The sequence below is a fragment of the Halichoerus grypus genome, chromosome 2 (genome assembly GCF_964656455.1).
Source record: "Halichoerus grypus chromosome 2, mHalGry1.hap1.1, whole genome shotgun sequence".
NCBI classification, from domain to species: domain Eukaryota; kingdom Metazoa; phylum Chordata; class Mammalia; order Carnivora; family Phocidae; genus Halichoerus; species Halichoerus grypus.
Genome location: NC_135713.1, coordinates 166,121,660 through 166,147,747, shown reverse-complemented (window position 1 = coordinate 166,147,747; position 26,088 = coordinate 166,121,660). Strand labels below are relative to the sequence as shown.

At 41.0% G+C, this 26,088-nt stretch overlaps 1 protein-coding gene and 1 pseudogene across 1 annotated transcript in view; both read left to right on the top strand.

Moving 5' to 3' along the window:
- The window catches only part of EFCAB5 (EF-hand calcium binding domain 5), a 125,947-nt gene that overhangs the window by 83,912 nt on the left and 15,947 nt on the right, over window positions 1–26,088 (top strand). The window contains exons 14-18 of the mRNA XM_078066365.1: window positions 10,882–11,171; window positions 13,075–13,244; window positions 13,726–13,954; window positions 16,144–16,305; window positions 24,162–24,265. Of these exons, the coding sequence (XP_077922491.1) occupies window positions 10,882–11,171; window positions 13,075–13,244; window positions 13,726–13,954; window positions 16,144–16,305; window positions 24,162–24,265 (955 nt within the window). The remainder of the gene's footprint in view (window positions 1–10,881; window positions 11,172–13,074; window positions 13,245–13,725; window positions 13,955–16,143; window positions 16,306–24,161; window positions 24,266–26,088) is intronic.
- Window positions 12,526–12,907, top strand: LOC118548116 (large ribosomal subunit protein eL43 pseudogene; annotated as a pseudogene).

Sequence of the window (26,088 nt, the reverse complement as noted above, 5' to 3'; positions counted from 1 at the left end):
GGGGAAAGAATGTGATCAGGCAAGAGACTAGAACAAAGCCATACAGTAGAAATTTAGGGTATGTTTTGGTCTGTTAGAAGAAACTGCATCCCAAAATTTTAAAGAGAGAACGACTTATATATATATATATATATATATATATATATATATATACCAAAAATAAGGTTAACTACTATGAAGGGATAGAATATGACTCTAAAAATGAAAAATAAAAAAGAATTTTAAAAAAGGGATTGATAAGATGTTGGTTGAAAAAGGGAAAAAGAAAAGTTCAAAAAAAAAAAGAAAAAGAAAATTTAAAAAATTAACTTTGAAAGACTACAGAATCATGGTAAAAAAAGCCATGGATTCTATGTGCATTATTCCCCTAGCGCTGGAGTTCTGCCATTCTCATTGATCAGTAAACTTGGTCTTGGCTGGCTGTTCTTGCTGATCTTCTGGGGGAGGGGCCTGTTGCCGTGGTTCCCAAATGTCTTTGCCGGAGGCGGAATTGCCCCGCCCTTGCCCGGTCCGGGCTAAGTAATCTGCTCGGGTTTGCTCTCAGGAGCTTTTGTTCCCTGCAAGCTTTCTGTACAGCTTTGGAGGCCGAGAGTGAAAATGGCGGCCTCCCAATCTCCGCCCTGGAGGAGCCGAGAACTCGGGGCCCCACTCCTCAGTGAGCCCCCAGAGAAAAGCCGTCAGTCACTCCCGTCTCCCCAGTCTCCGGCCGCACTCCGTGCTCACCCGGCCTGTGACCGCGCCTTTCTATCTCTGGCACCCAACCCCGTGTGGGGTCTCCAAACCCAGCAGATCCCTGCAGTGCGCTCCCACACCGCTCCTCCCGGGGGAGGAAGGGGAGTCTCCCTGGATCTGCCGCTTTTTGGGTCCCTGCTGGAGGAGCAGTGGCCCGACTGTGCCGCGGATCACGGTTTATGGCAACCCCGAGCTGAGAGCCCGCACCTCGGCTCCGTCTCTGCAGCCGGCTTCCCTGCTCCGATACCTGGGAGCTCTGCCGCACTCAGGCACCCCCAGTCTTTCTGTGACCCCGAAGGTCCTGAGACCACACTGTCCCACGAGGGTTCCACCCCCCGCTTAGCCACTGGAGCGATGTCTCTCAGCAGAGCAGACTTCTAAAAGTTCCGATTTTGTGCTCCGCGGCTCTATCACTTGCCAGAAGCGGCCAACGGAGGCCCCTCCCCCGCCATCTATCCTCCCGAATATCGCCTCGGATTCACTTCTCCGCACGTCCTACCTTCCAGAAAGTGGTCGCTTTTCTGTTCAGAGAGTTGCTGCTATTCTTTTCTTCGATCTCCTGTTGAGTTCATAGGTGTTCAGAATGCTTTGATCCCTATCTAGCTGAATTCCTGGGACCAGACGAAATTTAGGTCTTCTACTCCTCCGCCATCTTGCTCCTCGCCCTATGGCTATAATTTTTAAAATAGAAAAATTACAAATGTTGGCAAGGATGTAGAGAAGTTGGAACCCTCATGCATTGCTGGTGGGAAGGGTAGAAAATGTCAGAGCTATCAGGAGCGGAATATGTTGTAGAGTGCTTTGTCCAAGAACTTTACATAGTTAGATTCCTTCTGTGTACCTAGCTACCCTCGCTCTTGGGGTTAAAAATATCCAAAACATTCCTCAGTTCTGCCTGTTTTCTCTTCTTGTTGTATCTCTCTGCCTCTACAAGGTCTGATTCACCTCTCAAGTGGGGCTGGCTTGCAAGTTTCTCCTGAATTTAATAATTTAACCACTTAATTCTCCTTAATGACTTTTCTTTTTTATTTATTTATTATTATGTTTAATTAGCCAACATATAGTACACCATTAGTTTTTGATGTAGTGTTCAACGATTCATTAGTTGCGTATAACACCCAGTGATCACTTTTCTTTTCCTATACTACATTTTTCTCTTCTGATCAATACTTCCAATCGAAAGTTACTAAAATTCTTATTCCCGTATAATAAGTTTCCTCATTCATTTGATTAGATTCCAGTATAAGTTATTTTGCTTTCCACTGGGTTTAAAGATTTATCTGGTGACTTTTACATACTAGATTTCCAATTCATAAAGTATACGGTGAATGATAAAAAAGAATGATCAGGGTTAGTTAAGTTCTTCAACCCTTTCAAAATTATTGTATTCACTGATCTTCAAGTGTACTTAAGTTTATCAATTGTCATGTGTTCTTCATTCACTATGTCTTCTGCAAACTTTACACTACACTACTTGTCTTAGACTGCATCCAAAGAATGAAGCTTCAAAGGGCACAATGAAGTGGTCTCCACTTATAAGGTGGGCAAATTTCATAAAACAGAACCATGTTCTATAGAGGAAAGAACACTACACAGTCATCAAGAGAGCTGTGTTCCAATACTAGATCTTTCACTTAATGGTCACATGGCTGTGGTTCAGTCAGTTAAACATCTGCCTTTGGCTCAGGTCATGATCCCAGGGTTCTTGGATCAAGGCCCACATCATGCTCCCTGCTCAGCGGGGAGTCTGCCTTTCCCCCTCCCTCTGCCTCCCCCTCAAATAAATAAGTAAAATCTTTTTTTAAAAATGGTCACATGACCAAAGGCAAGTTACTGAACCTCGACAGATCCAGGTGTTCTCATTTGTAAAAGGAAGGAGTTAGACATGATGATTTCTAGAATTTAAGAAACCTGAGGATGATATTATAAGGAAGTTCCAATACATATGACTGAAGTACAGCAATAGGGATAGGTAGAAAGCATAAATGTAATGGGTTAAGCCCAGCAAGTGAGAAGGAGGAAAGTAATGAGGAGGCAGAATCTGCTGCCAGAAATAAATTTCTGCAAGCAGGAAGAACAAATTATTCTCTCCAAGGGTAGGCTTATACAAAATGACTCTCTCTTAACACATATTGGTAGCCACCTGGCCTGAGGAGATGATTGCTGAGCTGATGGCCATATGGAAGAAGAAAGGCAGATTTAGCTTCCTTTAAAAAGGGAGAAAATTCTAAATTCAAACATTAGCTAATAACTGATCAGCAAATCTTCAAATAGCTCTTTGTTTATTTATTTTGTTTTGTTTAGCTCTACCCTTCTTATCTATTTCAGTGTCAAAGATTAAAAATTGGATAAAAATTGGAGAAATAGGATAAAGTCACAGACTTAGAAATTTCTATAAGTGTTTCTGCTGCTATCCTCAAAATGCAAGTTTTTTTTTATATGGAAGGGGCAACTTGAAACTTTTAGCCAGTAATTTTCCCTTTTTATTTCTGTCTAATACAGCCTAACCTGAGAAGAAATACCACATATAAAAGCTGTAAAACATGTGATCTGTCTATACTGCAGAATTTAATGGAATAAATCACTCTTTCCCCATTACTTCCCAAGGAATAGCTATTAACATTTGTTGGATATGTACACCCTTTAATTTTCTATTAAATGATAAGATCTGCTTTAATATATGTTTCATTTTTTTTAAGTAGGCTCCACCCCCAGTGTGGAGCTCAGCATGGGTCTTGAACTCCTGACCCTGAGATCAAGACTGAGCTGAAATCAAGAGTTAGACGCTTAACCAACTGAGCCACCCAGACACCCCTATATAAGTTTCTATTTAGGCAGGACATTTAACTTTCTTAAAGTTATAACATTTTGGTGATGCATTTTGTCACCAAATTCAAGAAATCTTGAATATTTAAGAACCATGTTTATTTAGAAAACCCCACTCACATAGTGTTTTTTTTAAAGAAACTGAAAACTGTTTCTCTGAGAAACAAACTGAAGGTTTTAGAGGGGAGTGGGTGGGGGGATGGGTTAGCCCGGTGATGGGTATTAAGGAGGGCACGTACTGCATGGAGCACTGGGTGTTATATGAAAACAATGAATCGTGGATCACTACATCAAAAACTAATGATGTATTGTATGGTGACTAACATAACAAAATAAAATTTAAAAAATAAAATATTTAAAGAGCTGAAAAAAAAAAGAAACTGAAAACTGGACAAATAGTGTAAAACAAACTGCTGTTTCTTCACTCTGGAACAAGGAATCTCTAAGCAACTCCTCAGCCTTTCCTTGATTGCCATGACTTTAACATTTCTGAAGATTATAGGCTGGTTGTTTTTAGTATGTCCTTTTAGTTTGGTCTAATGTTTCCTCATGATTAAATTCAGATTAATCCCCTTTAGCAGAAATATCATGTAAGTGACGCTGTATTTTCTCATTGAATCTTAGCAGAAGCCCCATGATAATAACATGATATCTGTGGCGACTCCTCAAAAAATTAAAAATAGAACTACCCTATGAGCGAATGATCACTCTACTGGGTATTTACCCAAATAATACAAAAACACTAGTTCAAAAAGATATATGCACCCCTTTGTTTATTGCAGCATTATTTACAATAGCCAAACTATGGAAGCAACCCAAATGCCCACTGATAGATGAATGGATAAAGAAGATGGGATATATATACACACACACATATACATACAATGGAATATTATTCAGACATAAAAAAAGAATGAAATATTGCCATTTGCAACAACATGGGTGGAACTAGAGAGTATTATGCTAAGTGAAATAGGCCAGTCAGAGAAAGACAAATACCATAAAACTTCACTCATATGTGGAATTTAAGAAATAAAACAAAGAAAAAGAGACAAACCAAAAAACAGATTCTTGGCTCTAGAGAACAAACTGATGGTTAGCAGAGGGGAGGTGGGTGAGGGGATGGGGGAAATAGGTGAAGGGGATTAAAGAATACACTTATCTTGATGAGCACTGAGTAATGTATGGAATTGTTGAATCACTATATTGTATACCTGAAACTAATATAACACTATGTTAACTACACTGGAATTTTTAAAAAATGATATCTGTCAGTCCCTTCCATTTAAAAATTACTCTTTTTCCCTTGGTAATTAATGTTTTTTTGTGGTTGTCCTTTGAAACCATAGAAACATTCCCTTTCTTTTTTTTTTTTTTTTTAAGATTTTATTTTTAAGTAATCCCTACGCCCAATGTGGGGCTCGAACTCACAACCCCAAGATCAAGTTGAATGCTCTACCAACTGAGCCAGCCAGGCCCCCCAGAATCATTCCCTTTCTTGTCAAACTTTTTGTTCATTTATTATAACAATATGTACTCATGGTTTCCTATCTTATTCAATGGATTGTGATCCAACACTATCACTATTTATTTTAATGTTCCTATTGTCCCAGATTTGACCGATTGGGAGTCCTTTCAGTCTAGCCATGTCTTCCTCTTCCTTCCAACATTCTTTTTTTTTTTTTTTAAGATTATATTTATTTATTTGACAGAGAGATAGAGCCAGAGAGCACAAGCAGGGGGAGTGGCAGAAGGAGAGGGAGAAGCAGGCTCCCTACTGAGCAGGGAGCCCGATGCGGGACTCAGTCCCAGGACCCTGAGATCATGACCTGAGCCAAAGGCAGATGCTTAACCAACTGAGCCACCCAGGCGCCCCTCCCTCCAATATTCTATTATGAAAAATATCAGGGGCACCTGGGTGGCTCAGTTGGCTAAGCATCTGACTCTTGTTTTCGGCTCAGGTCATGATCTCAGGGTCGTGAGATCGAGCCCCATGCCGGGGTCTGCACAGAGTCTGCTTGAGATTCTCTCCCTTACCCTATGCCCCTCCCCTCGCTCATGTGCCCTCTCTCTCTCTCTCTCTCTCTCAAAAATCTTTAAAAATTTTTCCAAACATACTGAAAAGCTGAAAGTATTTTACAGTGAGCACCTATATACCCACCACCTAGATTCGACAATTAACATTTTACTACACTTTTAAAAATTATCTATTTATTCATCTCTTTATCCCTCTATCCTTCCATTTCTCTTGTTTTTGATACATTTCAAAATAAATTGCAGACATCAATACACTCCTCTCTAAACACTTCAGCATCTATATCTTTAGAGTTTGATATATGTTTTTTGGTGGGAATGCAAGCTGGTGCACCCACTCTGGAAAACAGTATGGAGGTTCCTCAAAAAGTTGAAAATAGAGCTACCATATGACCCAGCAATTGCACTACTGGGTATTTACCCCAAAGATACAAATGTAGTGATCTGAAGGGGTACGTGCACCCCAATGTTTATAGCAGCAATGTCCACAATAGCCAAACTATGGAAAGAGCCAAGATGTCCATCGACAGATGAATGGATAAAGAAGATGTGTTTTTTTATAATTTTTTTATTATGTTAGTCACCATACAGTACATCATTGGTTTTTGATATACGTTAACAGTTTTTTTTCCTTTGAGGTAAAATTACACACAACAAACCATACAATTTTTAAGTGTACATTCACTGAGTTTTTGCAAAGCATAACTTGTGCATCCAATACCCCTATTAAGATATAGAACACAAAGTTCCATCATGCCCCTTTCTTATGCAATCCCCATCACCAAATCCCCAGGACAAGCGCTCTTCTGGTTGTTTTCCACTATAGATATGTTTTATCCCTTCTAATCCATATTTATGGAATCGTTTGTACCCTTTTGTGTAAGGCTTCTTTCACTCAGCATATTCTTTCTTGAGATTCTTAAATGTTGTTACACATATCAACAATTTGCTTCTTTTTGCTCTGAATAGTATTCCGTTATGTGAATATGCTACAGTTTGTGAGTCCATTCTCCAACTGATAGACACTTAGACTGTTGCCTGTTCTTGACTGTTATGAACAAAGATGCTACAAACAATCTTGTACAAATCTTTCGTGTGGATATATGTTTTTATTTCTCTTTAATAAATACCCAGGAGTAGGATTTCTGGGCTATAGGGCAGGTGTATTTTTAGTTATATAAGAAACCACCAGCATGTTTCCTGTGTCCTTTTAACATGTATCTATCATTCTCTGAGCACCTCCTTGCTTTGCACAATGAGATCTTCTAGATTCGTCTTATACTTTCCCTGCTCCCACCCTGGCATCACCCATTTCTCCAAGGAACCCTGGTTTCTTTTAGTGGGGAATGGTATTTAGAGGCCAAGATCTTGGTTCTACACATGCTTATTGCTCCCAGGTCACTGCTCCCAAGTTTCTCTTGGGAAGTGTGTGTATGGGTGTGTGTGCGTGTGTGTATAAACAATAAGTTCACACCCATACTTTCCAGGCCAAAATAGTAACAGGGTTCATTCTAGTTTTCTCCCTTTTTTGTAGCTCCCTTCCCTCTTGCTTGTATTTTCTATCTATCTATCATCTATCTATCTATCTATCTATCTAATCAATCCCCCTGTGTGGAACTAATCTCCCACCACACTGTCCTCTCCCCCACACTGATGTCTTCTCCTTCTCACCACACTTCAGTTCCAACATCCTGTATTATCTCCCTTCCCACAGCATCCCTCCTTACTCTGCTCAGACTCTGACATCCCATACCAGATCCCCCTTCCATGTGAATGCCCTTCACACATCCCTTAGGTTCTGACATTCTGTGACAAGGCATCTTTTCATGTAGATGCTCTCCTCAATCTACTCAGGCTTCTTATTCCTTATGCTGAGCTGAACTCCTACTTGGAAGTCCTCTTCATTTTGCTTGGGCCTTGATTCCCCATGCCGGGCTGTCTCTCCACACGGATACCCTCCTCACACTGTTTAGGTTCTGACTTCAAGTGAAGCTGTCCCTCCATTTGGATGCCCTTCTCACTCTGCTAAGGCCTAAATACCGCATATGGATATCCTCTTCTTCCTGCTTAGGTTCTGATACCCCAAGCTAAACAACCTCTGCAGAGCCATGCTCTCCCCTCAGATAGGCTGGAGATTGCCTGTCTTCATGGATAACATCTTCACCTGCTCGGGCTCTGACAACCCATGCCAAGTCACTTCCTGATCAATGCCCTCCTTACCCCACTGGATTCGGATACCCCGCTCTGGGCCACCGTGTCTTCCTTTGATCAGGAGCAGATGCTTACCTTGTCCTGCCCCACCAATGGCTTAGGACCTAATTGTTCAAGAAGGGAAGGAATAAAAGGAGAGAAAGAAAAAGATATAGAAGAGGAAGAACCCACAAGTTACTTTTAATTTAATTCAAGACTATATCTTGAGGACCCTTTGAGTCCAAGTAATAGAAAACGCAGCCCAGAGTGGTTAAACAAAAAAAGGCTTTATTAGTTCACATGATGGAAAAGTCCAGGGCTATTTCAGGACACAGCTAGGTTTGGGAGTTCAAATAATGACATTAGGACAAGTGTCTGCTTCTTTCTTTTTGTCTTTTTCAGTCTGATCCTGCTCTTTTCTATGTTTTGACTCCATTTTCATACAGCCTTTACCCTGTGGAGACCAGGTCCAGTCTCACATCCTCACAGGTTTATTCAAGTCTAGTGGGAATAAAAAGGAAAATGTTCTCTTCCTAATAATTCAAGCAAAGAGTCTGGCATTTGTCTGGACTCAACCAACCACTCTGGCTGTGGGAGCAGAATGTCCTGACTGGCTTAGGCCCACGATGCATGCTGCATCTCTCAAGCCACGAGTGGAATCCCATTCAAACACACAAAGTGAGATGAAAGTGGAGTAGCTTCCCCAAAGCAAAATTTGGGATACAAGTAACAGGAGAAAGATGAGTGGGTGCTAAAGAGCAATAATCAACAAAAGTCCAACTATAAAAATGAGAAGCTTTCATTGATAAGATGACTAAACATACCAGGCAATATGTTGTCAAATAGCTGATATAGAATGGCTGCTTGTCTTTCAAGGGAAGGAGAAATTGTGGTGGAAGCCTTCTTCAAGAAGGAGAGATTTTGAAATTTGAAATTTAAGCGAGAAGGGCACATACCCTATGACTTATTTATAATAATATATAATATATAAGTTATAATAAGTGTCAAAGAAACTTACACACGTGCACCAGGAGACATGTATAAAAATGCTCATAGCACTGCTCATAAGGGTAAACTCTGGTGACAACCTGCATGCCCACGGACAGGAGAATAAATCCGTGGCAGTATGCTCACAAAATGACATACTATATAGTGGTGGAAATGAATGAGTCACAGCTAGAGGAACAACATGGATGGATATGGTAACATGATGTGGAATAAAAAAGTAAGTCCCAGAAAACTATACATAGTATGATGTCCTTTCTCTGAAGTTTACAAGTAGGCAAAACTAAACCACATATTGTTTAGAAGTACACACACACACACACAACACTATTGGGAAAATAAAAGGAAGGGAAAGATGAAGCAAAAGCAAAATTTCAGGATATTGGTGGGGGCGTGGGGAGGCAGGGGATGGAACAAGGTCAGGCCATGGAGGAAGATGTGTTATTGGTAATGTTCAGGTTTGGTAGCACATTCGTAATTGTACAATTAAAAAAAATAAAAGAGATATGGATGAAGAAGTGTGCAAGGCATGGTCAGGATCATAAGTAGAATGGAGATACTGGAGCAGCTAAATTCAGGTGTACAACATAGCGATTCAGCTTCTCTATACATTATGCTATGCTCACCTCAAGTGTAGCTGTCATCTGTGACTGAATATGGTAGGACTTTGAACCAGGGAATTGCATAATGCAAGTTGTGTTTTATTTTGGCATGTTGATATCTTTTTATCAGATATTGTTTAGAATAATTGGGTGGTGTGTTTATGATTATTTAAATGCCATGATTAATAAAAGCCATAAATTTGACTTAGTGCCTTTGAGGTTCATTCTAGTTGTATGTTATTTATTTATTTATTTAAAAACTTTTTTTACTTGCATATAGTTGACACAATATTACGTTAGTTTCAGGTGTAAAACATCGTGATCCAACTTCATATGTTATGCTGTGCTCACCTCAAGGGCAGCCACCATCTGTCACCATACAGTACTATTACAGTATCATTGATTATATTCCCTATGCTGTGCCTTTTATTCCTGTGACTTATTCATTGTATAACTAGAAGTCTGTATCTCCCACTCCCCTTCACCCTTTCTGTCCATCCTCCTACCCCCCTTCCCTCTTGCAACCATCAGTTTGTTCTCTGTATTCATAGGTCTGATTCTGCTTTTTTGTCACAAGTTGTGTCTTTTTTTTTTTTTTAAAGATTTTATTTATTTATTTGTCAGAGAGAGAGACAGAGTACAAGCAGGGGGAGCGGCAGGCAGAGGGAGAAGCAGGCTTCCCGCTGAGCAAGGAGCCCAATGTGGGACTCGATCCCAGGACCCTGGGATCATGACCTGAGCTGAAGGCAGCCGCTTAACCGACTGAGCCACCCAGGCGTCCCACAAGTTGTGTCTTAATTTAATTTTATAAATATGTATTGAGCCTTACTCTTGGTAATCTAATTATGTATAAAATGATTAATACTGGTTTGGGATTATGGAAGTAGGAATGGAGAGGAGTGGCCACAAGATATATTGCCAAAGGCTAACAGGATAGGATTAAGTGGCCTGTTGGACATGGAAGGTAAAAAGTAGGGAGGAGTCAAAGTTGACCCTGGGGTTTCCCCCGGCTGAGTGTGGTAGAGTTAAAAAAAACAAAACAGAGGGGCACCTGGGTGGCTCAGTTGGTTAAGCAACCAACTCCTGATTTTGGTTCAGGTTATGATCTCAGGGTTGTGAGATCAAGCCCCCTGTCCAGCTGGGCGTGGAGCCTGCTTAAGATTCTCTTGCTCCCTCTCCCTTTGCCCCTCCTCCCACTCTCCCCTCCCTCTTTCTCTCTCAATCCCTGAAAAAAAAATTTTTTTTTAATTAAAAATAAAAGTACATTAAAAAAACAAAACAGAAACAGGGAAGATGACACAGGACATCTTGAGCTCAATACAGGAAGTCACTGTAGGTGTTCTGTTGGGCTTTGAGTTGCCTTTGATATACCTGGGTTTCCATGGGTGGCTGTTGTCAGGGGCTTCAGTCAGCTATAAAAGGGGAATGAAAATTTCCCCAGTAGATAAGTGAACTTTTGATTAGTTCTTGGTTTTATGTTTATGTCTTTTAGCTAAACTACACATCCAATTTTCAAAGCCACACCCTGACCAAGAAGTGAGGTTGTCTTTAAAACAGTTTCAGAAATACATAGAATTGGTTGTATCTGAACTCAGGGGCAATGAAGATCATGTTCTGGAAAGTGTTGTGGAGTTTCTGATGAATACTTTAGAAAGGAGCCATATTGAGAATCTGAGGAATTGTGCCAGACGGAAATGGCTGTACCAAATCCAACGCGCTGCAGAGACAAGTGGGGTGTCCCTGGAGCCGGTGTACACGGAGACCTTTAATGCCCTCACCCAGGTAGGTTTTTCTAAGGTGATATATAAAAGGAAAAATGTCCTCATAGTAGGTGATGTTCAATGGTTGCAAAGGGGGAGCACACGAAATTCTCTTGAAAAATCACTGGGTACTGCTATAGATGTTTTATTCATTCCCAAACATTACAATGACCCAAAGCCTAGGAAAGATGCAGCTGGAATGATGGTAGGTTGGGAAGGTAGAAGTAGAGAGGAAAGGTATAAAAGACAGAATCATGTCTTGGGATTTCTAATTCCATTTGTGCTGAGAGTCAAATAAGCTTAAGGAAGAAAATAGACTAATATTGAAAAATACCAGTAAGGAAATGTGCAGGCACTTCAAGCCACATTTCCCTTGCATGATGTTTTGGGAGTCGGTTTCAAAAGGAACTATTTAAATCATAAAGTCATTATAAAGGAGGATCCAACATCACACAATATTTCATAGCACTGCCTAGAAACACACTGATACTATTATAGAATCGTGCCACTTAAAACACATGCCTCTGATGGGACCGCTGCCCACAGCTTTGCCATCCTCTTCAAGACTCCCAGCTGGTTGCTCCTCCTAGGCAGAAATAGCATGGCTGTCTCCTATATATGTCACAGACTCCACTAGTCCAGGAAACCTGGAATCACGCATCTCAGTTAAATTGCAACACTTAATTAAAGGACTCATTTACTGAATGGCTGAATTTTCCAGTATAGATTGAAATGGTGTGACCAGAAACAGAAGACCCATCTAGAAAAAGAGATATCACTCCAACTTGCTTCAGAGATCTGTGGTACATTTTTGTTAGTTACTCTATAGATCTTTTATGTTGAAAAGAAAGAATAAAGGCAGAAGAAAAAAAAACATGAAAAGCAAACCTAAGTATATAGAAAGAGGAGACAAAGATCAAGGAAAGCATCTTTCATGTCCCCAACTTATGGACATGCTATTATCATAGTACTGGTTAATGACATCATAATATTTTAGGTACAGAGAATTTTCAGTTATTTTAATTAGAAAGAGTAGTTGCATAAAGTCTGCATTCTGGGGCCCCAAGAAATTTTTTCCTGACATAAATCAAATATCATAGCCAAACTATGTTAAGAATTCCTTGAGAGCATTTTTTTTCTACATTCACTCCACAGAAGATGGTGAAAATCTACTCAAGAAATATGAGTGAAATGAAGCCATATTCTTACCCTAGCCCTCTAAAATAAACACTTTTAAGTGAAGCCCAGACAATATGACTATAGTTTAAAGGGATCCAAGTTTTAAACCTCTAAATTTGAGTAAGATGAGAGATTTTTTTTTTAAGTAAACCAGTTTAATTGACATAAAGTAAATCAATTCCACTCATTAAAACTCAGATTTGGGAAGACCTAGTTTGCGGCGACATGGCTAAATGCACCAAGAAGGTCGGAATTGTGGGGAAATACGGGACCCGTTATGGTGCCTCCCTCAGGAAAATGGTGAAGAAGATTGAAATAAGCCAGCACGCCAAGTACACTTGCCCCTTCTGTGGCAAAACCAAGATGAAAAGATGAGCTGTGGGAATCTGGCATTGTGGCTCCTGCATGAAAACCGTCGCTGGTGGCGCTTGGACCTACAACACCACTTCTGCCATCACAGTAGTCTGCCATCAGAAGACTGAAGGAGTTGAAAGACCAGTAGAAGCTTCACCATCTGAAACATTGCTAGCCTATAATAAATGGGTTAATTTATGTAACAACAACAACAAAAAAAACACACAAAAACTCAGATTTGGGAGACAGCTGTGAGGTCAGCCTTTTTCCCACTGCCCATGAATGCTAATTATTGGGATCAGATGCTCAAACAGGCTAATGAAGGGAGACATGATTAAAGTAATAGCTCTTTGGCTATTGGCAAATATATGGTCAGAAATATTTTGCCATAGGACGCTGAAGCCCATGGGAATAAGAAGATCAGTGCTCACATTTCCCTCTTAGAAGAGAACCTACTACTGCCTGATAGAGGGGAAGTTCTATTGAGGAACATAGCTTGTACTTTAGATGATGCTCCATTTGTACTGAACCGAGTACTCTACAGGGACATGAAGGGAATCAGGTAAGAATTTCTTGAGGAGGTTGGTTTTACCCTTCTAAAAAAAAATAATCCCCTTTCTGAAGTAAACTAGTATTGAAATCCTAGTTAGGTGCCCACGAGAGAAATGCCTCAAGTCACCAATGCTTCTGGAGTGGGAGGTGATGGGTTTCTAGTCTTGAATAATTTCCCCTGGTCATCCCTAGAGCTCCCTCCTAGGCATTGATTTGCCATGTTTGGACTCTGCTTCACAATATCAGCTCAATTATTTCTGCTTGCTTTATAAGTTATGTCTCCAGCATCCTGTTTATATATGTTTACCCTGTTATGATCTAAGCTTGTTTTTTTAAACAAGTCAGACTCTCCAAACTGTAATTTCATGAGTCCACTTCTCTGACATATAATCCCGATAATTATGAATGGAGAATTTATTTAATTTCCTGCACAGTTTCATCTAAAGCCTTCTCCTGAGCCTTTCTACCATCTTCATATTCCTATCCCTCAGCTTCACAGTAGTGGATGAAGGAAAGCCAATACACGTGCCCCAAGTTCAACACCACGGGAACATCTTTTTCTGGAACCATTCCCTCAAGAAGAATGATCAAAACGGGTCATTCCTGGCTCTGCCTCTTCAGGATGCATATATGAGGATCTTTGGGGTCATGGCTGTTGACACCCTAAGAGATCCCCAAAAAATAAACATCTTTGTACCTCATGAGATCAGATTCTATCAGGTAAGTCATGGAGGAATTCTTCAAAAGCAATGGTAGGATTGCCTCTCCTTCTATACGTTTTAAAAAGCAAAACCTAAAACCAGATGAGAGTAAACCTGTATATATAGATAGTGTCATCCTACCTGTTCCTGTTCACTGTATCTAACAGTCTTTGGAGAGGTTCCTCATTACACATGGAAGGAGTCAGCCTCAGGTGCACATCTATGCCTCAGTCTCTCTGGGGAGATTGTTAATATGTGTCCCATTGCCCTAATCATAGGAGCAGCATTTTATGCTGTAGAACTGAAATCCAACCATTAGACTACTAATTGAGACCCACAAAATAGGAATGAAGCTTGAGAAGGGACACATTTATGTTTTATTAATAGGGGAAACTATAAATTTTTTACTCTTTCCACAAATGCATTCCCATGGCTCTTGGTTTCAGTGTTATGATTTTTGAGGCTGAAGAATGAAGGAAAAAGCCTAAATGTGTCTTGAGTATGCATGTTTTCAAATTAGATCACAAAAAAGGCACTTTTAAGATGATAATGACCATTTCTACAAGCATTTTAATTTGGTTTTATGAATAGAAATTGCAATGAAGGAAGATTGAAAGCCTTTATGGAGGCGATGGCCTGAGATGTAGCAGCAATCAGGAGCTTGCTATGCTTTTATCACTTGTTCCCCTCTAAGCCCCTGGCTCTTTGTGTCTATTTACCAGGATTTAAAATTTTCTCTTCCTGGGGTGCCTCAGGTCATGATCTTGGGGTCATGGGATCGAGCCCCATGTCAGGCTCAGCGTGGAGTCTGCTTGAGATTTTCTCCTTCTCCCTCTGCCCCTCTCCCCACTTGTGCCTTCTCTCTCTCAAATAAAATCTTTAAAAATAAATAAATAAAATAAAATTTTCTCTTCCTATTTACTGGATGTATAATTGAGGAAAGTGGTAGAACCTTTTTCTCTGGACATCTTTTTAAAAATATGATTCACTCTCATCTGGCATAAGGATGATGTGAAGATATTAAAAAGAAGATGGAGGAGAATGGAGTTATCAGTAGGTGAATTACAGATGGTCTTGTCAGAGAACATGTCAAAATGATTTTTAAACCGACTCTCTAACGCTGCCTGGGCTCACAGTGTCCCTTAGCTCCTGGGACACACCGTTGCTGCTCTCCCAAGTACAGGGTGGGCGTGTTGTATCCCTTAACAACTGATACAGTGCCTCTGACACAGAGTAAGGAGTCAACACGTGTGCTTTCCATGTAATACTGAGAACTGTTCAGGAGTGACGTTGATCTCTAGGTCAATGTAGGTGACAATTTATGTTTGGGACTTTATTTCATTTCATGCCAAGGATGAAGTAACATCGTGAAAATAAAGTATTATGTGCGAAAGAAAGAAAAAATTGACTCTCTAGCCCCTGGAGGTAAAAGGCTCCTGGGTTATCCTGAGATGCCTTGGGTCCTATTATAAAATTCGCATAGTTTTGAAGAATTTGTGGTTTCTAGAGTCTCTTTTTTAATTATTATTATTATTATAAGTCAAGCAGAGAAAGACAATAGTCATATGGTTTCCCTCATATGTGGAACATGAGGAATCGTGTGGAGGACCACAGGGGAAGGGAGGGAAAACTGAATGGGAGGAAATCCTAGAGTCTCTGGACAACAAGACAACAGATGGGTTCTAAGGACTTCCTATCCCTTCTCTGTGGAACAGGCTCTCTTTAGGTCTAGGAGAAGACTGTGTAATCTAGCATGTCGCAGTCCTTGGAACGGAGCACAGCCTGTACTACCGATCTGATGACAGAAGCCACATAATGATCCAGACATTCATATTGTGTCATATCAGGGCAGCTCCTATCCATCTGCCCAAGGTTGACACTGGTTCCTGGCTTGTAAATATTTTCCCTCATCTCAAACTTCACCTTATTCTTCTGACTCTGTTCTCTGACAGTACACATCACAGATTTCCCTGGATGATTATCAGGAAACGTAATAAGTTACGTGGATCTTCTAGTAGATCTCTCCTTAAACCTTTGATTTCTTGAGATCTTTTTTGCGTAGTAGGATCTGGAACACTGCCTTTTGAGAACTGACAGGTAATTTGTCGGAAGTAGATTATCATTAATTTTATAAGTTAATCCAATTGATGCATTAATTATTTTGTTATTTTAAAACAAAAAGACAATGAAAATGTTCTGTCTCTACAGGGTGTCGCCAATGTCTTCAGCACTGCCTATCACTATGTGCACAGCAGGGAGCACATCCTGCATGTCGTGATCAGGGGCATTGGCTGGCTCTGTGACATCGCATCTGACATCACCACCATCACGACGTACTTTGTTGAGCCCGGCCCAACGCGGGGAGGCAAGGTTGGGCAGTGTTAGACCTCTAAGAGAGTTTCTAGATATTATTGTCGTGCTAATATTTTTTAAAAGATTTTATTTATTTATTTATTTATTTGAGAGAGAGAGAGAAAAAGAGGGAGAGCACAGAGGGAGAGGGAGAAGCAGACACCCCACTGAGGAGGTGGCCTGAAGTGGGACTCGATCCCAGGACCCTGAGATCATGACCTGAGCCAAAGGCAGATGTTTGACCAACTGAGCCACCCAGGTACCCGTGTCTTGCTCATATTTTAAAACCATAATTAATTAGCTATTAGGCCAACTGGGGACATATTTCCCATAATCCCAACTCAAGAGCATTGGTTATGAGTGGCAAAAGTCCATCTCAAACTGCCTTAGGCAAAAAAGGGAATTGATTGACTCATGTGGCCAAAATAAAGCAAGGACGGGAGTCAGGCTGGCTTCTAGGATGACCAGAACCAGGAATTTAGTACCATCAGGCTCTCTGGTGTTCTTTCTCTCTGCAGTCCTCATGTCTGCCTCCCTCTACACTTTGGGTTTGGTCCTTCTAGCTTAAGATAGGCTTTCTCCCCAGGGCAAGGCAGATGCTTAGCAACTAAAAAAGAATCTTTCCTCTTGTTTCAATTTGGAAAACCCAAGAGAGCTCTTTTTAGTCTATTCTGAGATATGCCCCCAGCTGGGGGTGGGGGTGGAGGAGTTTACACTAACTGGCAGCCCCCACCAGAATCATATGGGTGAAGTGGGAAGGGATGAGGCACTGCTGTTTGGAAGGACATAATTACATCACACCAGTTAAAAAAGGCCTAGCTATAATGTAGTGAGTTTTCACCAAATGTTTATTTTGCTTCTTTACACTTTTCCCCCCCAAGGTTTTATTTAAATTCCAGCTAGTTAACATACAGTGCAATATTAGTTTCAGGTGTAGAATTTAGTGATGCCTCACTTATATATACAACACCTGGTGCTCATCACAACAAGTGCCCTCCTTACTATCCATCACCTGTTTAGCCCATCCTGCATGCTCTCCCAACCCCCAATGACCCACCTCCCCTCCAGTAACCATCAGTTTGTTCTCTATAGTTAAGAGTCTATTTCTTGGTTTGCCTCTCTTTTTTTTCACACTTAATTTTACTTATTTAATTTTCTTCAGATTCATTTATTTATTTGAGAGAGAGAGAGCACGTGTGAGGGCAGGGGGAGGGACAGAGCATCCTGAAGCAGACTCCCCGCTGAGTGCAGAGCCCGATGTGGGGCTTGATCCCAGGAACCTGAGACCATGACCTGAGCCAAAATCAAGAGTCCGCCGCTCAACCGACTGAGCCACCCAGGCTCCCCGACACTTAATTTTAATGTTAGGATTTTGCATGTGGTGAGAATGGATGGAAAGGTGTCTTCCTTTTAAGAAGGCAAAACAATCCTGCGGGGTGCCTGATCAGGTGGTGGCAGCACCTTGGTTGTCTCTCAGTCCCTTGGCTGGCCCCCCACACCTGCCTCTCCCCTTCTCTCCAGGCTTCTTTCTTCTCTCAGTCGTTGGACCAAGCTGATGAGGCCTCGGCCAATGAGCAGAATCACAGAGCTCCCTGGTGGAATGAACAGAGTGCAGAGGGGGAGAACTCCTAGTTGTGGGTGCTGCTCCTGGGGGTAGGGTAGGAAAGGGAAACTCAAGTGCCCCCATTGTGTGGGGGTGGGGGCTGAGGACCATTCAGTCTGATAGGCTACAGTCATTTGACTTGGCCAGTGTCCACAATAAGAAGACCCCTGTTAGGGCCTGAAAGGAAATGATAGCTAGGGTACCATGAAGAAAGTTAAAATCACCCATAGCAGTCAACAAAAAGCATGGCTTTTTGTCCTCATGTCTGCCCAGGGCATGTAGTTTTCACAGTCACAATGCTGTGGACAAGATCTCTAGGGTCACTATCCTTCTGACTCATGTCATGGAGGTGAAGAAGACCATCCCCAAAGTGGGGAGGAGGAGGACCACTCAGCAGCCCAGGGTCTGGGGAGGGTCACAACTGAGCAGAGACCAGAACAGCCTGTCCAAGGCTGGTAGTCAGGAGTTTATCCTAAGTGGAAGCTAGGTGAGGTTTTGGTGTTAAAAATGGCTGAGGGTGGCTGTAGGGATAACTTTTTCCAAGCACTTAACCCTGGTAACTTCTTAAGCACCCCCTTTCCTCGTCCGCAGCTCCTCCAGTCTATCCTGCTTCCTTCTCCAACCTGCTCTCTACCTCAAAAAGTAGACCGTATCAGAAGGCTCCTTGGCTTCCGCTTAGGTTTGTCCAGTGAGATGCACCAATAGGTGACTGCAGGGCAGAAGGAAAGTGAGGCTGGGGTATTTTGCTTCTGGCAGTCTCTCTGCCAGGTTGCTGTGGGTTGGCTCTGTTGTTCTACTAAAGGCCACAACACCTTTAGTCAGCTGACCCTCTCCATACAGCTGTCCTCTCCAGGTTCTGGTAACTGCTTCCTTCCCGTGCCTCTTCAGGCTGAGTGGTAACGGCTCCCCATCGTCACTAGGCCTGGGACTCTAAATACTACCCACGCCTTTACAAATAGTCCCTTTATTCAACTCTCTTCAAATTACCCAGTTCTGTCATGTCATCCTTCTGGAACCCTGACACAAATTATAGATTCTGAAACACCCCATCTCGCCTCATGCCCATGTTCCTATAAGGTACAGAGCCATGATGGAAAAAGAATTCTTGCTCTGTTGACCATGGATGAAGGAGGATAGGAAATTCAAATTATCTTAGGTATTAAACTCATGTTATTTATTTTATTATCAATAATAATAAATATTATTATTTATTTAGTTTATCATCCCAAAGCACCTATGCTTTACTATTTCTTTGCAGTACCAAATTTGTTAAATAGGTAACTATAGTCAACAGAATAATGGCTATCCCCCAAAGATGTCCATATCCTAATTCCAGGAACCTGGGAATGTGTTATTGTAGTGCAAGAGGGACTTTGCAGATGTGATTCAGATGAAAGGCCTTGAGATAGAGAAATTTTTTTTTTTTAAAGATTTTATTTATTTATTTGAGAGAGAGAGAATGAGAGATAGAGAGCACGAGAGGGAAGAGGGTCAGAGGGAGAAGCAGACTCCCTGCTGAGCAGGGAGCCCGATGTGGGACTCGATCCCGGGACTCCAGGATCATGACCTGAGCCGAAGGCAGTCGCTTAACCAACTGAGCCACCCAGGTGCCCAAGATAGAGAAATTATCCTGGATTACCCAGGTGGTCCCAATGTAACCACCTAAGTCCTTAAAAGCACAGAACCTTGTCTGGCTGTGGTCCCTGAGAGATGGGAGGTTGGAAGAAGAACCAGGGATGTCAGGGAGGGGGGAAAGGATGGGCCACCTGTTGCTGGTTCTGAGATGCTCAGGGCTATGTACAAAGACTGGGGTCTCTGGGAGCTAAGGGCAGTCCCCAGCTAACAGCCACCAGGGAAACCAAGACCTCAGTCCCTTATTTCCCTGAGGTCTTGAGAGGGACAAATGGCAAATGTGTGTGCCCAGTTTGTTATCTGAAGTCATATCAGTAGGCTCTTGAAAAAGCAAATGCCAGAGATTAGTCAGTGATTGCTGCCTTCTACCTCATCACATTTCTTTTCTAAGGCAGTACAGACTTTCTGCGTGAATGAGAGGGAAGGGGGAAGAGACTATCAGGAGGAAGAAAAAAACGATACCACAAGTAATGTTCCACAGCTCATCATACATGATAGAAAGTAATTTTTTTCTACTTCAGTTTCAAAAATGCTGTTACTCTGCCCAGGATGTTCTCCCCACTCCACCCTGTGTCACCTTTAGATTCTACATGAAACAAACTACACACATTGCCGAGGAACCTAAGTTTTTTTAATAAAACAGAAAATCATATGATTTTTTTTGACAAGAACACCACTTTTTAAAAATATAATTTCTTCCAGGAATTATTTATAAATTTAACAAAATTCCAAGAAAAATCCCAAAATGATTTTTTAAATTGACCAAATGATTTTAATCTCCATCTGGAGGAAGAATAAATGTGTGAGCATAGCTGAGAAAATGAGGGATGAGAGGAAATGTTATAGTCTTGATCTGGGGAAGAAAGGCTAAACCTACACCACAGTTTGAAACAATTCAAGCAAGGTTGCTACGTTGATGACATAATAAGGTAGAACTTCCTTGCACCAAAATTATAGACAAAATAAGTTGTTTTAAATAAAGTGGGGGGAAATTGCCACATATTTAACAAAGGGTTAATACTGTTCTACACAGATCAGTAAGATTAAAAAAAAAAAAAAATCCAAAAGAAAAATAAGCAAAAACAAGTCTACAAAAAAAAAAAAAAAAAAAATGGGGGGCTGCACCTGGGTGGCTCTGTCGGTTGAGCATCTGCCTTCAGGTCAGGTCATGATCTCAGGGTCCTGGGATGGAGCCCCGTGTTGGGCTCGGGAGGGAGTCTGCGCAGCGGGGTGTCTGCTGCTTCTCCCTCTGCCCCTCCCCACGACTCACGCTTGCTCTCTCTCTCTCTCTCTCTCAAATAAATAAGTAAAACCTTAAAAAAAATTTTTTTAATGCATGCTCAATAAACATGGAAAAAAATGTTCCATTCTTATAATGAAATAAATACAAAGTTAAGTAAAAGTTAACTTTTACCTACTAAATTGAAAAAGATTTTTTTAATTATAATTTGAAATGCCTTTTCGACTCTTAAGTGGAGATAGTAAATAGGCAGTTGAATACATGAACTAGTGTTTGGGGAGAAATCCAGCCTAGCAAATGAATGGTATTTAAAACCATGAAGGGCGCCTGGGTGGCTCAGTCAGTTAAGCATCTGCCTTCGGCTCAGGTCATGATCCCAGGGTTCTGGGATCGAGCCCCGCATCGGGCTCCTTACTCAGCAGGGAGCCTGCTTCTCCCTCTGCCTGCCACTCCCCCTGCTTGTGTGTTCTCTCTCTCTCTGACAAATAAATAAATAAAATCTTAAAAAAAAAACAAAAAAACATGAGGCTGGGTTATATACAACATTGTGAATGTGTTTCATGCCACCAAATTGTACACTTTTGAATGGTTGAAGTGATAATATTATGCTATGTGTATTTTACCATAATAACCAAAAACAAAACAAAAACCATGAGACTAGATGGAATAACCAACGGAATGAATGAGGATAGAAAAAGTCTGAGGTCCAAGCCCTGAGGTTATCTAAATGTTTGGAATCATTGTGGCTCAAAATTATATTTACTTTGACCTATTGTATGAAAAACATTTTGTATCCTGACCCCTGACAAACACACACATACACACGCACGCATGCCCACTTAAAATAGAAGTTTCACAATACAATACCTACTTTTACTATGTGATGTTTCTTGATATTTTCTCTTCTATTTTATTTCATTCTTTTTTAAAAAAATGTTTGTCAAAAGAGAAAAAAGCAAAAGAGGATAAATACAAAATAATGTGTAATGCAGAAGGTGAGAATGAATAGATGCTAGTACACCCACTTGCCAGAAGTTCATGTTAGGCCACTTCTCTTTTACAAAAGACCCTCATTAGTCACCTGTTTTTGCTGCCTGACAGAAATCCAATGAGAATTTTTGCTTTTATGAAAAAAGGCAAAAAGTGGAAATAGTGTTCGGTGTTTGTTTTGCAGGGAGCCCCCAGAGCCGCAAGAGTGGCCCCATCAGGCTCTCACCCCCCAACTGCACTCAGCATCTCAACATCAAGCCGTCACCACTTTGAATAGTGTCCATGAGCATCTGTGCTTTATCTCAATTTATTTTCTGTATCCATTAGCAAGATGTGTTCTAAAGCATCAGAAAAGCCTAAGAGAGGTTATTTTGGGGGTCCAGGAATGCTCAAAAATGTTTCTGTATAAATTAATAGTAATTGCTTCTTCACTTTACACTGTTTTAGCTCATGAAAGTTTTCATAGGAACGTTCTACTTTCAGATAGCGGGGCAAACCTGTATTGGAAAAGTAAGGGGGGGAAAAGATAACAAGCCAGTAGCAGAAGAAAGAAAATGGGGGATAATATCATTGCAGCTCTTTTCTCTAAACAGTTTCCTAGAAATTTTTGACTAGACTTATCTCACTACTGAATAATTAATGAGGCACTTGCTGAATTTATACTTCCTTGGTCCAAGTAAAATTAAATGAAAAGCTTATTATGAGGCATATTCTTTATGAAGCCCTTATTTTCTATATTATGTTTCCAGTCTTAACAGAAGTGGCCGAATTGACACAGTTTGGGGGGAAGAGGTGGAAACAGGAGAGGAATTGTTTAGTTTGAACTAAAGATTTAAACCTAGGAACATAGTCACAGTGAGATTCTAAAAAATCCTATTAGTCTAGTATATATAACACCAAATAACAAACCATGGAAGAAATAAATTAGGAAAAGCTAGATGCTCAATTGCCAACATCAGAGAATCTTTCCAGATTCTCTGTTGAGAACATTTTTCATCTAAACAGTTTGGGTGAACACTTGAGGTCATGACAAGAGGAAGCTCCACACTATAAACCCGTTGTTCCCCGGAGCACCATTCATCATGCAGTCCCTATGGATCCTGTTATCACAGTTTCCCTTTTAATCAAAGAATTTTTTAAAGGTGGACATAAAAACCCCTTTTCAGAGGCACCTGGGTGGCTCAGTCAGTTAAGCGTCTGCTTTTGGCTCAGGTCATGATCCCGGGGTTCTGGGATCGAGCCCCGCATCGGGCTCCCTGCTCAGCGGGGAGCCTGCTTCTCCCTCTGCTGCTCCCCCTGCTTGTGCTCTTTCTATCTTTGTCAAATAATAATTTTAAAAACCCCTTTTTATTCTTCCAATTGAAAGTCTTTCCTACAGTTTAGTATATTTTACAGGATGTTAATCTTACTTTCTTATAAATAATCTCTACAAAAAAAAAAAAGTTGGTCAAGACTCATTCCAAACTCATCAAATTGTATACATCAAATATGTGCAGTTTTTTTGTGTATCAGTGATACTTCAATAAAGCTGTTTTTAAAAGGCACTAAAATGGGGTGTCTGGGTGACTTAGTCACTTAAGCATGCAACTCTTGATTTCGAATCAGGTCATGATCTCAGGGTTGTGAGATGGAGCCCCTCGATAGAGGGGGGCTGCTTAAGATTCTCTCTCCCCTTCTCCTTATGCCCCCCCCACTTGCACACACACTCTCTCTAAAAACAAAAAACAAAAAAAGGGCATTAAAATATTTTCACAACCCATAGTTAGGTTATGACCTATAGTTTGAAAACCTCTTAGAGGTGAGGAAGACAAAGGGGCAGCAAGAAATATAAGAGTGATTCATAGGAGAACCAGGAGAGAGTGGTGTCCCAAAAGCCAAGTGAATAAAATATGTCAAGAAGGAAATTGTTCACTGAGTCAAATGCTGCTATAGTGGAAGATGATGATTAGGGTTTGATCAGTGGATTTCACAATAAGAGAGTCACTAGTAACCTTAACCAAAATAGTTTTGATGATATGGTGTAGACAAAGACCTCATGGGAGAATATTTTTTATTGTTCTTATTTTCCTTGGACTTTTCTGTATTTTCCTAATGTTCTATAATGCATGTTTCACATCAAAAAATAATATAAACATATAGTTTTATCACAATTATAAAAAATAAGTTTGTGCATTTAAAAGAATGTTGATAATTTGAATTTTTCCCTCGTGAATACCTCATTCTTAATGGTACTGAGTAAGTAAAGTAATTTGAATTTTTCCCTCGTGAATACCTCATTCTTAATGGTATTTCAAGCTAGAGATCTAAACTTTCCTAATTTTTTTCCTATTTTTCTGTTCCCAAAACCTTTAATGGGAAAATGAGGTCTAATCATTCCTCTCAGTGTTGAAATCTCTTCCTCTTTTCAAGGATTCAGACTATGTTTTACGGAATATGATGGTTACCGGGCACCTGGGTCTAACAGAAATCCACAAGAACCCCCCTACAATCTTCAGGAAGACATGCATCTTCAGGTATGAGATGCATCTTCATGTCTGTTTTGTTTGACTGCCAAAACACATTCCCCTTGTGCATTAGTAGCTCTGAGAGACACAGCTTTTACCTGTTATTAGTATACACCTGAATCCTATTCTAATTGGGTTTTTTTTTTTTTTAAGAAAAATTCCTGTCTGCGTGGGACATGTTAATTTCCTTCCCCTTCAAGTCCTTTTTAAAACAGGTTTCATTGGCATTTTATATTGCACGTTTTTAAGCATGATAGTGTTTTATTTTCTATGATTTTCTTGTAAACATAGAATTCAACAAAAACCCACCAGGATTGTGAAAAAATACATCCACGTCACTTATCAGAGCTCATCAGCTTAGTGTAAACAGGCCAGTGAACGTGTACTTTTTATTTAAAGAAGACAGGCTGGGCAGAGGTGGGGAGGAAGCAGAGGATATGGTCTTTAATAAGTACCTAGTTCAGAGTACTTTGAATGCCTTTCACCTGTGGGATGCAAGGACCACCCCCCCCAACTGTGGACAGATGTAAAACAGATCTTAATGATGGACACACGTATTGCAAAAGGGACAGGCTGCTTGTTAGAGGTCAGTGCAGCTGAGTAGGCAGTAACCTCGCTCAGTCCAGGAGGCTAATTTGATATTTAAGTACATGTGTTAATTAAATTTTAGTTTGGCCTCATACCTGAATGTTCATTCAGGTTTAAGCTCTTTCCCACATAGTTATTCCTTGCACCAGTCAAGAGTTTTATGAGCGTCCTTGTAACACCCAGGCTCATAACCTTTGATTCCTCTGTGTAACTTAGAACAGGTGCCTTTTAGAGGAATTTAGTTGACCAATCAGCTTTATGGTTATGCCTAGAAAGTTTAGGGTGACACATCATTACTGTGGTTATCATTCAGACACAAAGTGTAGGCTGGGCAGTGCAAAGCAGGAAGGGGCGGGAACAGCAAAAAAGAAAAAAGGACAATCTTACCTGGCATTATAGGATTGCTATTATGAACCATAAATGTGCTTTTTGAGGCTATGCAAAGCACCAACATTTCTCAAATACCTCAGAAGAATGACATCTTAATATCAATGTAGATTGGGAAGGGAGAGGGTGCCTGGGTGGCTCAGTGGGTTAAGCATCTGCCTTCGGCTCAGGTCATGATCTCAGGGTCCTGGGATCGAGCCCCACATCGGGCTCCCTGCTCAGCGGGGAGCCTGCTTCTCCCTCTGCCTCTGTGCTTTCTCTCTCTCTCAAATAAATAAATAAAATCTTTAAAAAAGGTTAAAAGATTGGGAAGGAGGAAAGGGGGGGGAAGATGTGTCTATACCTCACTAGAGAGAAGCAGTTACTACATTTCAATGAGAATCTCAGTCCCCTTGAGGAAGCAGTGCTGCTGATGCCCTACCCAGGTCCCTAATATACCTCTTGCTAGGCCGCTTCAGGTACACTGGAACTTTCTCTAGAGGAGAGTCCTTGACTGATGGGAGCCCCTCACTAGGTGTGCCTCACAGTTATGTAAACACACACCCAAAGCATCTTAGAGCCAATGACTGATGAAAGACCTCTCCCTTGCCTCAAGGTGGGGCAAATTCTTTGGCTCAGTTTGCCTTCCAGAGCTCCCCTTGAGAGGAGACTGAGGCTAGCCTTCATATTTTTTTTTTTTTTTATCTTATTTTATTGAGAGAGAAAGCGAGCACGAGCGAGGGGAGGGGCAGAGAGAATCTCTAGCTGATTCCGCCCTGAGCGCCGGTCCTGAGGTGGGGCAGCATTTCAGGACCCTGAGATCTTGACCTGAGCTGAAATCCGGAGTTGGACGCTTAGGGACACCTAGGTGGTTTAGT